This window comes from Hypanus sabinus, chromosome 6 (genome assembly GCF_030144855.1).
Source record: "Hypanus sabinus isolate sHypSab1 chromosome 6, sHypSab1.hap1, whole genome shotgun sequence".
Classification (NCBI taxonomy): domain Eukaryota; kingdom Metazoa; phylum Chordata; class Chondrichthyes; order Myliobatiformes; family Dasyatidae; genus Hypanus; species Hypanus sabinus.
The window spans coordinates 61,641,154-61,657,745 of record NC_082711.1 but is presented as its reverse complement, the minus strand read 5'-3'; the positions used below and the strand labels follow the sequence as shown (position 1 = coordinate 61,657,745).

General features: G+C 41.9%; 1 protein-coding gene across 4 annotated transcripts in view; it reads right to left on the bottom strand.

Annotated features, from left to right (window-relative positions):
• The window catches only part of cdk14 (cyclin dependent kinase 14), a 599,160-nt gene that overhangs the window by 408,378 nt on the left and 174,190 nt on the right, over positions 1 to 16,592 (bottom strand). For all 4 annotated transcript variants that reach the window (XM_059972264.1, XM_059972266.1, XM_059972267.1 and 1 more), the window contains one exon: positions 1,245 to 1,339. In XM_059972264.1, the coding sequence (XP_059828247.1) occupies positions 1,245 to 1,339 (95 nt within the window). The remainder of the gene's footprint in view (positions 1 to 1,244; positions 1,340 to 16,592) is intronic.

Genomic DNA, 16,592 nt, shown 5'->3' with positions numbered 1-16,592 from the left:
GAGGGAGATCGGTGGGAAGGGATGGGGGGGATGAGTGGACGAGGGAGTCGCATAGGGAGCAATCCCTGCGAAAAGCAGAAAGGGGGGGGGAGGGAAAAATGTGTTTGGTAGTGAGATCCCGTTGGAGGTTGCAGAAGTTACGGAGAATTATACATTGGACCTGGAGGCTGGTGGGGTGATAGGTAAGGACAAGGGGAACCCTATCCTGAGTGGGGTGGCAGGTGGATGGGGTGAGGGCAGATGTGCGGGAAATGAGAGAGATGCGTTTGTGAGCAGAGTTGATGGTGGTCAAAGGGGAGCCCCTTTGTTTAAAAAAGGAAGACATCTCCTTCGTCCTGGAATGAAAAGCCTCATCCTAAGAGCAGATGTGGCGGAGACGGAGGAATTGTAAGAAGGGGATAGCCTTTTTGCAAGAGGCAGGGTGGGAAGAGGAATTATCCAGGTAGCTGTGAGAGTCTGTAGGCTTATAGTAGATATCAGTAGATAGGCCGTCACCAGAGATGGAGACAGAAAGATCAAGAAAGGGGAGGGAAGTGTCAGAAATGGACAAGGTAAATTTGAGGGTTGGGTGAAAGTTGGAGGCAAAGTTAATGAAGTCAACGAGCTCAGCATGCGTTCACCAATATATAAAAGGCCACACTGGGAGCACCGGACGCAGTATACCATTCACCAATATTTAAAAAGCCACACTGGGAGCACTTCACCAATATACAAAATGCCCCATCCCTGACATATTTAGTTGTTTGCCTGTTCTCCATCTCCCTCTGGTGTTTCTCCCCCACCCCCTTCTTTCTCCTGAGGCCTCCCGTCCCATGATCCTTTCCCTTCTCCAGCTCTGTATCACTTTTGCCAAACACCTTTCCAGCTCTTAGCTTCATCCCACCCCCTCCGGTCTTCTCCTATCATTTCGCATTTCCCCCTCCCCCCACTACTTTCAAATCTTTTACTATCTTTCCTTTCGGTTAGTCCTGACGAAGGGTCTCAGCCCGAAACATCGTCAGTGCTTCTCTCTATAGATGCTGCCTGGCCTGCTGCGTTCCACCAGCATTTTGTGTGTGTTGTTTGAATTTCCAACATCTGCAGATTTCCTCGTGGTCCTCAACAAAAAGTTTCTTCTTAATAGTCTTCACCCACTATTTGCTGGTTGTCTTAATGGATTAAAATTATGAAGACAAATAAAATTTTAAAAGGAAGGGTATCTAAGCAAACAAATGCTAACAATGAAATTATGCCAGAACACTTACTTGCTTTTTCCTTTATATACTGTTGCATAGGACCCTTCACCAAGTTTTTCCAATTTTTCATAGGAGTCAGCTTTTCCAAATTTGGGGCTTGTTGGCTAAAGAGAAAAACAGAACAACACAATTGATTGATATCTTAAAGTTTCAGAAATTAATGTTTTTCTTAACCAGACAAATTATTTTCTGAACTATCAGGAAAGTGTAACTTTCTGCTGTTGTTAACCTTCATATACTGCAGTTAATATCTCCATCATATGGAAACATTAAAATATGTATTGAAAATATTTTCTATTACTACAGAATGATTCAAAGTTCAAAGTATATTTATTATTGAAGTACATCTATGTCACCATATACAACCATGAAATTTATTTTCTTGTGGGCATACTGAATAAATTCAAAAACCTAATAGAATCAATGAAAGAACACGCCAATTGGTTATTCAACCAGTGTACAAACGACAACAAAACTGTGCAAATACAAAAAGAAATAATAATAATAATTAATGAATAAGCAATAAATATGAGAACATGAAGTGAGGAGTCATTGAAAGTGAATCTATAGGTTGAAGGAACATTTTGTGAAGGTGAGTGAAGTATCCCCTCTGTTTCAAGAGCCTGATGGCTGAGGGGTAATAACTGTTCTTGAATCTGGTGATGTGGGTCCTGAAGCTCCTGTACCTTCTTCCTGATGGCAACAGCGAGAAGAGCGCATAACAACAGACAACAGGTGCAGGAGTAGGCCATTCGGCCCTTTGAGCCAGCACCGCCATTCAATTTGATCATGGCTGATCATCCACAATCAGTACCCCGTTCCTGCCTTCTCCCCATATCCCTTGACTCCGCTATCTTTAAGAACTCTATCTAACTCCTTCTTGAAAGCAACCAGAAAATTGGCTTCCACTGCCTTCTGAGGCAGAGCATTCCACAATCCACAACTCTCTGGGTGAAAAAGTTTTCCTGTACTTCGTTCGAAATGGCCTACCCCTTATTCTTAAACTGTGGCCTCTGGTTCTGGACTCCCCCAACATCAGGAACATGTTTCCTGCCAATAGCGTGTCCAATCCCTTAATAATCTTATATGTTTCAATCAGATCCCCTCTCATCCTTCTAAATTCCAGTGTATGCAAGCCCAGTCACTCCAATCTTTCAACATATGACAGTCCCACCATCCCAGGAATTGACCTCGTGAACCTATGCTGCACTCCTTCAATAGTGTGGGTAATGGGGGGTGTCTGATAATAGATGCTGTTTTCCTGCGACAATGCTCCATATGGTGGGGAGGGATGTTCCCATGATGGACTGGGCCATATCCACTACTTTTTGTAGTATTTCCCGGTCAAGGGCTTTGGTATTTCCATACCACGCAGTGATATAGCCAGTCAATATATTCTCTGTCACAAATCTATAAAAGTTTGTTAAAGTTTTAAATGCCAAATCTTCACAAACTCTGAAGGAAGTAGACGCACTTTGTGCTTCTTCATAATGACACTTGAGTGCAGGGCCCAGTACAGCTACTCTGAATTGATAACACTGAGGAATTTATTGTTGCTGACCCTCTCCACCTCTGATCTTCCAGTGAGGAGTGGCTCATAGATCTCATAGATCCACCTGAAATCAATATTCAGCTCCTTAGTCTCGCTGACATTGAGTAAGGGTTTGGTGTAGCACTGCACAGCCAGATTTTCAATCTCCCTTCTATATGCTGATTCGTCTCCACCTTTGATACATTCTAATTCAGTGTTGCCATCAGCAAACTTGAATATGGCATCAGTGCTGTGCTTAGCCATGCAATCACAAGTATAAGACATGTAGAACAGGGGCTAAGCACACAGTCTTGCAGTGAACCTACGATAATGGAAATCGTGCAGGAAATATTATCACCAATCTGAACTGACTAGGGTCTACAAGTGAGGAAATCGAAGATCCAATTGCACAAGGAGGTATTAAGGCCAAGGTCTTGAAGTTTATTTGATAGGTTTAAAGGGATGATAATATTGAATGATATGAGGTGAATGATAAATTCCAGAACAGTATAATAAAAATCTACTAGCAATATCCTACATTTCTGTTAGCATTTGAATGTGAAAAGTCCCATTCAACATGCAGCAATACTCCTCATATTATCAGCTCTTTTCCACACAAGCATAATTATATTACCTGCAAAACTTAAACATCATACAAAAGGATATTATCACAGATATTGAAATAGGGTGGTCTGAGGATTATAAATTAGTAAATTAGATTATGCAAAGTAGTTACTCTTGGCAGTAGTTATTTGCTCTGCAAATTAAGCAATGTAGTCTGATGGGCACAAACCATCTACTGACCAAACTATGGAAAATCAAAGCAGAAGTGGAAAATTTGATGACATTAATAATAGCACTAGGAGTACAAGTAGGTAATCTAGCTAACAATTTACTGAAGGACACAAATCAGTTGTAGAATGTGGGGTCAAATGACAAATTAAATTTATATAAGTTGATAAAATGGATATCAGTCACTTAAGTGTCTATCATTAGAGTACTCAGCAAATGAGTCTAAAAAAGCTTAAAATAAGCTTTCATCAATTGATGGATTGCGGAGAAAATTTAAAGTACAAAGCAAATCAATTCCAGAAATACATGGCTAGAACAATTAACTACAAATCCACAGAAGTAATGCAAAGCTATACTTCTTACTAGAATACTGTGAAAATATTTTACAAAGCTGAATTCCAAATAATGGTCCTGCCCAAGTAAAATCATTTGATCGACAGGACGTGGGGAGAAAATCAAGCATAAAAATGGAGTTAGCACAACAGCATTACAGCATCTATGATCACCATTTGGGGTTTGATTCCCACTGCCATCTGTAAGTTTATCCATTCTCCCCATCACAATGTGGGTTTTTTCTGGATTCCCTAGTTTCCTCCTGCATTCCGAAGGTAGTTAGGGCTTGTAAAGTGTGGGCAGACTACGTTGAGGCCAGAAGCGTAGCGACATTTACGAGCTGCACCCTGCACAATCCCAGGACTCTGCCGGGTGTTGACAAAAAACAATATATTTCCTATGTTTCGATGTGACAAATGTAGGTAATCTTTAAGCAATACAACTAGGCAAATTTTGGAACACAATCCCATTCCATATCCTACCACCAACCATTAGAAAAACGATAACTGCTGTTCACATACGGCCATGGACACCTAGTCCACTGAAAATAGAAAGCCTTCGAACAACTAATTATTCAATTAAGCAGCAAAGATATTGGAAAGAAGGTGGATAAATTAACTTGAGACGCAATTTGATCATTATAAATATCTGAGGAGCTCCTGTCCAATATTCACCATCCACTCACAACACCTGGATTTATTAGAAGTTGATATTACTTATCAGCATAAATGGAACCACGGCTCTCTATGTTTGTCATTCCAGTTCTACAGTGCAATAATGCTGCAATACCAATGCTTCCTGTCAGAACAAAGATCTTCCACAGATAACTTTCATAGTAAAATTAAATTATTAATCACTGCCAAGTTTAAATATGCAAAGCTGAAGTTCCTGAAGCTGACTTTAGAGAAACAGTCTTTACAGGGCATGGCAAGCAATGACAGTCAGAGACAGAGCAAAATTAATTTATCTGAAAGTCAAACAAGGTAATAAACTCGTAACATGTTTGTTCAACAGATGAAAAGCTACACAGTGATGATCAACAAAGCCGTGATTAAGCTGAAACAGTGAAAACAACTTCGCAATTAGTAGACTCCATATAGCATGTATTGCCCTCCAATGTTTTTTTAAAGTGTACAGAGGCAATTAGAAATTTTTGAAAGGCAATAAAGAAATCCAACGGCATGAACAAAAAGTTGACGAAGAGCGAAGCAAAGAACCAGAGTAAATAAACACTGCTTAAAGTGGAAAAATGATCAGAAACACTCATCTGCACCAGGACCACATTTATTCACACTAAATGTACACTCTGTGGCCACCTTATTAGGTACAGCTTTACACCAATGCAAATGTCTATCAATCATGTGGCATAAAAGTATACAGATATGGTTAAGAGGTTCAGCTGTTGTTCAGACCAAACATGAGAAAGGGAAGAAAAGTGACTTTGATCATGAAATGATTGTTGGTGCCAGATGGGGTGGTTTGAGTATTTCGGAAACTGCTGATTTACTGGGATTTTCACACACAACAGTTTCTAGAGTTTACAGAGAATGGTGTGATAAACAAAAGAAAAAAAAATCCAGTTATCGACAGTTCTGTGGACAAAAATGCCTTGTTAATGAAAGAGAAATGGCCAGACTGATTCAAGCTGACTGGAAGGTGGCAGTAACTCAAATACCACATGTTACAACAGTGGTGTGCAGAAGAGCATTTCTGAATGCACAACACATCCTGAAGTAGATAGACTACAGCAGCTGAAGACCATAAACATATACTCAGATGCCACTTTATTAGGTACCCCCTTTTCCTGATAAAGTGGTCCCTGAACATGCATCTTAATTTTATTATGTCAGGATTCATACGTGAGGATTCTCCTTGTTCATCTCAGTTCATCCTTCAATCCCATCATCTTTGAGCTTAGTCGATGACAAACTCTTTCTCTAACAGGAGACAGTATGAGAGATTATGCAGTCAGCCCTGGTGCTCTCTCCCCTTTCCTATTTTTTTCATAGAGTATTTCCAGTGATTTATCAGTTAAACTAATAAAGTTTGAGGATGACACCACTGTTGCTGACTAATTACCAGAGGTAGCAAATCCAAATACCACCAAAAAGTAAGTTGGTGTTCTGGTGCAATCACAATTACTTGGAGCTGAATGCCCTCAAAACTGTGAAGATGTTTATCAGCTTCAGGAGGAATGTGTTTCCTTTCCACCCACTCACCATCAACAACTCTATAGTTAGCACCACTTCAACGTTCAGGTTCCTGGCTATCATTATTTCAGAGAACCTCATGTGGAAGAATTATATCTCCTCCATTAACAAAAAGGCTTGGCAAAGGGTATACTTCTCCAGAACATACTGGTAGAATTCTACACTGCCGTCTCCGAGAGCGTCCTCACATCAGCCATCCCTGTCTGGTTTGGTGCAGCATCTTCTGACAATATACAATACTACAGCAAACTGTTAGGACAACATTAAACATTATTGCTGCGGTCTACCATCACTGCAGAACTTGTATGCATTCAAGACAGAGACACAGGCCAGGAAATCATTGCGAACATTAGCCACCCAGCAGACTGCCTTTTCTAATAGCTCCCTTCTGGAAAGCGCTATAGAGCTATTAAAACAAAACTCCACACCATCTTAAAAATTTCTTCCCCCAGGCAGCTAATCTGATCAACCATTCTAGTTAGACCCCCTCCCACCCTCTCTATCTATTACTTTAGTCTGCACATACATCAAATCACTTTTAATCATTGTAAAAATGTTGGTATTTATCCACATCTTATTCAATATATTCAACATCCAGTTAGGACTGTGTGAAACATGAAGGGAGAAATTCAGTTGTTAGTATTATAAGGGATCCCTGATGCCACCCTCAAAAAACTGCCCTGAGATACACCTCACCTCTTGATTAATTTCCTGGTGAACTTCAGTCCAAGGCTGTGTTGAGTGCTGGAGTTGAGGATTCCGGGTGTATTCCAGAGTACGGTATTAAGAAGATAAGAAACTGAAGCAGCTGCAGCTCATTCACTATACCACCATCCTTGCCTCAATACATACACCATAAAATCATGGCCAATATACTTGTAACCTCTATGCCACTTCCCTGCACAAACCGTCAAATCCCCCAATAACTAAAGCAGTGTCAAGTTCAGTCCTAAACACACACAGTGTCTTGAGTTACATGGTACACTTAGGCAGAAAATTTCAAAGATTCATCATTCTTTGGTGAAGAAATATCTTCTCAAGTCAGTCCTGAATATCAATTCCCTTCCTCTGAGTCTGTGAGCCCTGGATCTGGGCAACCAAGCTAGGGAAAACAGCAGCCCCACAATTAACTCATCAATGCATAAAATTTTGGGCAATGGTGAGGATGTAAATGCTACTTAGATCCATTGTCAATCAACATATTCAACACTTTACTGATGACTGACAGTAAACTGGCTGCAATCGGCGAAACGGCAGCAATCTTCTTTTATGTTAACAGGATTCACCCAAATAGTTTCCAAGTTTATTCGCAGAGATGCTACTTCTGACATTCTTCTGCAACAGCTTGGAGAGATGCAGCTGGCTCAAAAAAAGTGTGCTTCGTTTTGCTTAAGTCCCAATCTCAGTATTTCAGATATATAACTTAGTAATCACTTGAATAAAGGCACATCAAAGTAGAAATAAAAACAGCCTAGGAGAATAATAACAACAAAAATCAAAAATGTAGCAGATACTGGAAATCTGAACCAACCACTGTTATTGGGAGAACCTCAGATGGCGATAAAGAGGCATACCGGAGCGATATAGATTGTCTGGTTGAGTGAAGTCATAACAACAACCTCACACCCAACATCAGCAGGACCAAGAAACTGACTGTGGACATCAGGATGGGAAAGTTAAGAGAACACACAGCTGTCTGCACTGAGGGGTCAGGGTGGAAAGAGTGAGAAGTTTAAAGTTCCTGGGCATCAACATTTTGGAGGGTCTATACTGGGCACAACACATTGATGCAATCATGAAGGAGGCATGCCAGTGGCTCTACTTGATTAAGAGTGTTAGAGGATTCACTTTGTCTCCAAGGGCTTTTACAAATTTCTAAATGTGTATGATGCAGAGCATTCTGACTCGTTGCATCCAATGAATAGGATCACAAGACTCAGCCAGCTCCATCATGGGCACAACCTGCCCTATTATTGAGGACTTCTTCAAGAGGCAGTACCTCAAGAAGGTGGCATCAATCTCTGAAGGTTCTCACCACCCCAGACATGGCCTTTTCCACACTCATGCCTGAAGACCCACACTCAGCCACTCAGTAATAGCTTTGGTCCCTCCATCAGATTTCTGAATGGTGCATATTGTTCCAACAGAAACCTTTCAACATAAATCACAACCACCATCATTGAGTTATTGTGTTTACTTTGAGAGACGGTGTCTTACATTATGATGTCAGTGTAAGGTGACTGCCTTTGGGTTGTTCATAATGAAAGTAAAGGGCTGCGGCTTTTATTAACCACATAAAACAACTCTCGCATTTTGCATTTACAAAATCCTACATTGGTGACTACAATACTTTTGGACAACTCCAGAGTTATTCAACAACACGTCAACCAACGCAGTCGCTGTGAAGGTATTGGAGGTTTTGGAGCAGCATGCTACTGTGTGGTTTGCACAGGTACCAGTTCGTGCTGGGAGAAATCACCATGGACAATACCAAATTGTACTATGTTGCAGCATTGCTAAGTAGTTCCACTGCAGCCAGAGTGGTGAGTCTACTGGAAGACCTGCCTGTACATGATTAATATGTCACTCTGAAAACTCACCTACTACAGACCTTTAGACCATCTGAATCTGAGCACACCTAACAGTTGCTTTCCTTGCCTAGGTGATGCTAGGTCATCAGAACAAATTAACTACATGCTATCTCTCCTGGGCAATCACCATTCTCGCTGTCTTTTTAAAGAACTCTTTATGCAACAAACGACTGATCAAGTTTGCACAGTCCTCACTAATACACCCATGAAGGACTATAGGGAGCTTGCTAAAATGGCCAATAGTCTACACTCAGCCAGGCAGAGGTGCATCGTTCCTCCTCCGTTCCCTGTCTCAGTAAGATCTGTCAGCAAGCAGCGCCTCTAGCAGGTTCACACCTGCGCGTCTGAACAAAACAACGCTAGGTCTATGTTTCTACCACCCATGCTTCAGCACAAACACCAAGTGCCAACTGCCATGCAACTTTGACAGTGCCAGCAAATCGGGACATCAGAGGTCTGTAAACACAATGAGTTCCAGCTGTCAGTGTTATCTATTGTTCATTACCGATACCTTTTAAGGGTGATACTTCCTGTGCGACAAAGACGCTCAAATGAGTGTACTGCCCATTGATTATAAGGCAGGGAGCGATGGGCTCTCACTGGAGGCTGCCAATGGTGGTAGGATCCAGACTTACAGGATGCAACACATGATGCTCTGCGTCAGTGGACAATACTACACATAGGACTTTGACTCACTAAGGTTGCTAGACCTCTGCTCGAAGCAGATTTCTTTACACCAAAGGACTGTTTAATAGATCTTAAGAACTGCCAGTTTGTAGACACCAAGGGTTGTTGTCATTACCCTGTACCACCAGTAAAGCCTGATTTATACTTCGGTGTCACATCTATCCCATAGGTACTGCATACCCTACGCCATAGCTATGATGTAGGGTGACACGCACCTCCCTATAAAAGTAACTCACGCGTCGCGGCGACGCAGACCACAACAGCTGTGATTGGTCCGCTTGGTAGCATCGCATTTCCTCCTAAACATTTCCGGTTGCTTCTTTGCCATGACTGTACACTGATGCAAAATGGATGAACCAAATCATCAAATCTACCTGATGACATGCAAAAATGTTTGAAATGCATCTCCTCGTCTATGTCTCTCACGAAGAAACTCAACACAGTGGCATAGAAACCCCACCACCAACTAGCGTAAGTATAAATCAGCCTTAAGTGTCCCATAATGACTATCTACAGATGCATCAGCACATGTGAATTCATTCACTTGCTGGGTGAATTCACAAACCTCACCAAGCTCACTATACTCACAAAGCTGGGGTCAAGCAGCACATTTCCATAACTGGCTCGCCAGTCTGTGCCCATGCACGTAGACTAGACTCCGTAAAGCTGGCCAGCGTGAAGGTTGAGTTTGCCAATGTGGAATGCTTGGCATTGTATGCAGGTCAATTAGCCATGGGCTTCACCCCTGCACATGGTCCCCAAGTCCAATGGTGGGGTTACAGTCCACACAACGAGGCCTCCACTCCCAATCATTACCCAGTCCCATGTATTTAAGACTTTTCAGTACATTTAGCCAGAAAGGAAATTTTTTTCAAAAGTGTCAGGAGCTACCATCAGGTGCTTACGCGTACCAAGGACATTCACAAACCTGCTGTTATAATGCCATTTGGCCTATTTGAGTTTCTGTGCATGTGGTTTGGGCTGAAAATGTAGCACAGATATCCAGCAACAAATGGCCTTGTGTTAAAAGACATAGATTTTCTTTTGTTTATCTGGGCAACATAATAGTCACCAGCTCATCAAAACCTAACACTTAACACATCTCTGCACTTTTCAAGCACTTGAGCCAACATGGGCTAATTAATGATCAACTCTGCTAAATGGTAGTTCGGGTTCTCTACTACTGATTTTCTTGGCCACTGCATCTCTGCTGAAGGTGCGACACCCCTGCCCATCAAAAGTCGCCACTATTACAGACTTTCCACTGCCCCACACTACCAAAGCACTGCAAGAGTTTTTAGGTATGCAGAATTTCTACCACCGTTTCATTCCATAAGCTGCTGAACTTATGCTCCCCTTAAAGGCAGAGCCTCTAATCGCATGCTTGAGTGGTCAGTGGACAAGACCAGAGCATTTGACAACATCAAACAAGCCCTTTTGAATGCAACCCTATTGCTGCACCCACTCTCCAATGAACTTACAGCCATTTCTAATGACACCTTGGACTATGCTGTGGGTGAACAGTTGGTTAGAAGCCTGTGGCAGGCACTGGCCTTCTTCAGCCGGCAACTCCACCCTGGAGAGGAAGTACTGTACATTTCATCACCAGCTTCTCATTCTCTATCTGGCCGTCCATCATTTTCAGTTACTGGAAGGTCTCAACCAATGTCTGCAAACTGGAGGCACAAATATGGCCTCTCACATTCGGGTGGGGAGGCCTCACAGAATCTGGTTGCTTTGAAGTTTATGTGGCACGGCCTTAGGAAGGATGTGTAAGACTGGAGTGCAGCCTGTGTTGCGTGTCAGTGAGTGAAAATTAACCGTCATGTTCAGGCACCATCGGCACATTTCAAAATCCCAAAGCAAAGGTTTGACCATGTCAATGTGGAGTGGACCTTGTTTGTTCCCTGCTCTGTGGTTTCATGATCTACTTACCATGATGGATTGTACCACCAGGTGGCCAGAGGTTGCCCCTCTGGCGTCGACAACATCTGTGGACATGACTTGGGCGTTAATCAGCACCTGGGTCGCTCAGTTAAGACCCCATCTGATATTTCTTCTGACAGCGGCCCCCAATTCACTCAGACCTCTAAGCTGCAATGGCCCAGAACCTTGGTGTTAAATTGCATCACACCACGATGTATCACCCACAGTCCAATAGCCTGCACGAGGAGTTTCAATGTTCCTTAAAGGCTGCTCCGAGGGTCTCCCTTTCAGGCAAGTGCTGACACGATTGTCTCTTGTGGGTCTTGCTGGGGCTCAGAATGGCTCCAAAAGAAGACCTGCAGTCCTCTGCAGCTGAGTTGGTGCCCAGGCAGCCACTACAAGTGATTTTACTCCCAATGGCACAACCACCTGGTTGGACAGTAAATGTAATTCTCTTACACCAATGCCAACCTCCCATGATAATATACAGCACTCATGGTTTCCAATTGACCTACGTTCTACCTCGATGATTTTTGTCTGCCATGATTCACATCAACGCCCCCTTAAAGCCCCCTTATGATGGCCCATTCTGCATTTTGGAACTGAGTGAAAAGACTTTTATTGTATAGGAAAGGTAATCCTGAATTTACTTCTATAGATTACCTTAAACCAGCCCACCAGTGGATGCTTCCAGTACCATACCCTCTGCTTTATGACATTACCATGGATGTGTCAGTACACTCCTGGATGAGCCAATGGCACCTGCTGTTACTCCAACCAAGGCACATAGGGCCTGAGACGAATGGCTCAGATGAGCTTCAGACAGACTCACAATGCCGGTTTTGATTAATTCTGGGGGGACAAGTGTTGGGTAATGCAATGGGTGACAGTTGACACATACTGTTTATAATAAAAACTGTTCTATATAATTCACAAACAGCATCACTGAGTTGTTGCGTTCACTTTAAGAGACAGTGTCAGATGTAATGACTTCAATGTCAAGTGTTTTTGGCTTGTCCATAATGGAAGTAAAGTGCATGGCATTTCTAAGCACTTCTACTTCAGTATTCCTTTTATTGCACGATATATTTTTGCAATTTATTTTAATACTTGAAAGTTTTAGCATTATACTGCTGCTGTGAAACATGTCATATGTCAGTGATAATAAATCTGATTCAGATTCTGAAATAAAATCAAGAAATGTTAGATACACTGTGGAAAGAAATAAAGGATTAATGTTTGTTTACTCCATCAGCAGTAGAAGAGAGAGAAAACTTGGTCATTTTAAATTACAGAGAAGGTGGGAAAAGATGCACAATACTTGTGAAAGGGGCAAGGACAAGGTTGCCATGGAGACAAACTGTAGAGATCCTCCAGTTGATCAGTTAGTGGGGAAGTTAATGAGAGGAAAGAAAGTGGAGTAAAAAGTTGTGAAATTCAGGGTTGGCTGTGCTCATGAAGAGAGCAAAGCTACAGTGTGTAAAACGTGGTTAGAGTATTGTAGGAACTCAGCAATTCAGGCAGCATCAGAGGAGGGGAATAAACACAGTTGACATTTCAGGCCAAGACCATTCAGGACTAATGAAAGGTCTTAACACAGTTGACAATTTGTGCTATGTCCTGATGAAGGGTCTCAGTCCAAAACATCAACTGTTTATTCTCCTCGATAAATACTACATAACTTGCTGAGTTCCTTCAGCATTTTGTGCATTCCAGCATCTGCAGAATTTTAGAATGTATACAGTAGTTAAATAGTTTTGAGCATCTTTTGCATGCAAATGCTAGATTCACAGTATACAGTTTACTAACATGATTCAAAGTTCAAAGTAAATTTTATTAACAGAGTACATACATGTCACTACATACAACCCTAAGATTCTTTTTCTTGCTTAGCGAATCCATAGAATAGTAGTTGTAAGCTGTAAACATCAGGAACTGTTAACTGTGAACAAATTGTGCAAATTCAGATATAAATAAACAGCAATAAATAAGGAGTATGAAATAACAATGTAACAGAGTCCTTGAATGAGTGTAGCTATCCCCTTTTGTTCAATAGCCTGATGGTTGAGGGGTAGTAAGTGTTCTTGAACCTGGTGGTGCGAGTCCTGAGGCACCCATACCTTCAACCTGTAAACAGTATGGCCTGGCTGGTGAGGATCTCCAATGTTTGATGCTGTTCTTCTACAGCAATGTTTCATGTAGATGTGTTCAATGATTGGCAGGGTTTTACCAGGGTGATGTACTGGGCCAAAGCCACTATCTTTTGTAGGATTTTCTACTCAAAGGCACTGGTGTTCCCATACCAGGCTGAAATGCAGCCAGTTGGCACGCTTTCCACATCTATAGAAGCTTGCCAAGGTTTTCGATGACTTGCTGAACCTCCTCAGACTCCTGAGGAAGTAGAGGTATTGTTGGGCTTTCTTTGCAATAATATTTATATGTTTGGGTCCAGGACAGGTCCGCTGAGATAGTGACACCCAGGAATGTAAAGTGACTGACCCTCTGCACCTCTTACAATTACTGGCTCATGGACCTCTGGTTTCCCTCTCCTGAAGTCTACAATCAGTTCCTTAGTCTTATTGGCATTGAGTGGGAGGTCATTGTTATTACTCCTCCTTTGGCAAATTTTCAATCTCTTTTCTGTATGCTGATTCATCACCACCCTTGATACGGCCCACAGCAGTGGTGTCGTCAGCAAACTTGCTTCTGGTGTTGAAGCTCTGCTTAGCCACACAGTCACTGGAGTTTACTGATTATTTTTTGAGGGGATGGTGGTGTTAAATACAACGTTGTAATCAATAAAGAGCCTGATGTATGCATCTTTGCTGTCCAGATGTGTGAAGAGCATCTGCTGTCGACCTGTTGCTTTGGTTCACCATTCAGACCGGAGCTCATATGCTTCAACACCAGCCTCTCAAAACACTTCATCACTATGGATGCAAGTGCACTGGGCGATAGTCATACAGACAGGTTACCATGCTCTTCTTGGGCACCAGTACAATTGAAGCCGGTGGGTACCACACACTGCCACAGTGAGAGGTTGAAGATACCCGTAAATACACCAGCCAGTTGATTGGTACAGGTCTTCAGTACTCAGCCAGGTACTTCATCCAGACCGGATAATTTCCTTGGACTCACTCTCTTGAAGGCAGCCCACATCATCTTCAAGATACTGAGACAAAAGGAACATCAGGAGCCATGGGGGTGTGCGATGGCTCCTCCTTGTTCTGGAGGTCAAAGTGAACATTGAGCTCATCTGAAAGCAAAGCTCTGCTGATCCCCATGTCACACGATTTAGCTTTCTCAGTGGCTATGACATTCAAACCCTGACACAGCCGTCAAGCATCCCTGATTGATTCCAGTTAAGTCCGGAAATTCCACTTTGACTGAGAGATGGTTTTCTGGAGATCAAAGCTGCACCTCTTGTAGCATTCTTGATCTCCAAACTTGAATATATCTGATCTGGCTCTCAGCAAGTTCTGGATTTCATTGTTCGTCTAGGGCTTATGACTGGGGTAAACCCTGAATGATTTTGTGGGGACACACTCATCTATAGCTGTTTTAATAAAACCATGATGGCAGATAAGAAATTATAGATATGGGGAGAAAGATTCTGGGACAATTTTCACTGGAGCGGAGAAATGTATTAAAAAGTTTAATTGATGTTTGATATGGAATTTGCAAAGGTGACAAAGACTACGGTCCCCTAAAATTTCTCTCAAACTTTGAGCAATGAATGATAAACATTATGTTTTGGAACACAACATAGATTTAATATGGTTCAGAAAGAAACCATTCAGCTCACTGAGACAATGATGACTCCTAGCAGTGCACTCCCATAACATTTTAACTGTCAGTAGGATCTGATTTTGGTGCCCGTAAGGAGGTGGAAACAGCATCAATCAATGCCTTCAAATAAGAACTAGGTTTGCATTTGATAATTTGCAGAGATACAAGAGCATATAGACATAGCCTGTTAAGTACTAAAACCCATGCAATTCCCATTTTAAGGCTCTTATTTAGAAACACAGAAAACCTATAGCACAATACAAGCCCTTCGACACACTGAGTTGTGCCAAACATGTCCCTGCCTTAGAAATTACTAGGGTTCCCCATCGCCCTCCACTTTTCTAAACTCCATATATCTATCCAAAAGTCTCTTAAAGGACTCTATCGTATCCGCTTCCACCGCCGTTGCCGGCAGCCCATTCCACGAACTCACCACTCTCTGTGGGTTGCTTCAGCATTTGGTTTTTTTGCTCCAGATTCCAGCATCTGGTTCTTGCATCTCCATGTCTTATATGTGTCTGTCTGATGTCTCATTCATCTTCTTTATTATTTGAAAATGTGATCTTCGCTTTTCCCATTATGTTACTAGCTGCAATCTTTCACCCTTGTACCATTCTGAGAAGTGACTTCTGTTCTTGTCTATGATCTTCCCATCCTTCTTAAAAAGAATGGTAGCCGTAGTGTGGCCTGGTTAATGTTTTGTAGAGGTTCAAAATCACTTTCCTGACATCCAGCCATCTGTTCCACCTGTGGCAGAGTCTGTAAGGTGCAAATTAGCCTCATCATTCACCCTAAAACTCATAGAACCAGACTGGAAACAAGATATCATCAACCCTGAGGGATGCCTTTGAACACAATGATTCAATGCCTTTATTTATGAATCCCAGGAGTCCACAAGCTCTACAAAACACTCTCTCAACATATCCTCTACCTTCAAAGATTTATCCACGTGTATACCCTTACTAATTTGGCACAATTTTATTAGAAATTTGTCTCTGCCTTTTACTAGCTAAAGCCTTCTTGCAGTCTGCACTGTCCTCTTCACTGTTTCACACATTTTCTGAGCTTTGCATCAATTGAAGATGTGGACATCTTAACTGCACACTCCTGCCCAACTCATTAACAAATACAGATATTAAAATCAATGAGAGAGAGAGAGAGAGAGAGAGAGAGAGAGAGTGTGTGTGAATCTCTCTCTCTCTCTCTCTCTCTCTCTCTCTCTCTCTCTCTCTCTCACCTATTATAGATATCAGTAATTCACCTCATACACGGAATTTGGAAAATACTGAGTCAATAAGTTCCCTATCCCCCAAATACTGCATACATCAGCACATCCTAATGTCAAGATTCTGTGGTTCACTTTTGCTCATTGCATCAGCAGCTAGTGAATGTCAACATACTTTATTTTCAAAGAAACATGCTGTTGTAAGAGTAGATATTTTTGACAGATAGTCATTCTTTTGATAGCAATCATGGTACAAAATAGTTTCTACAGTAT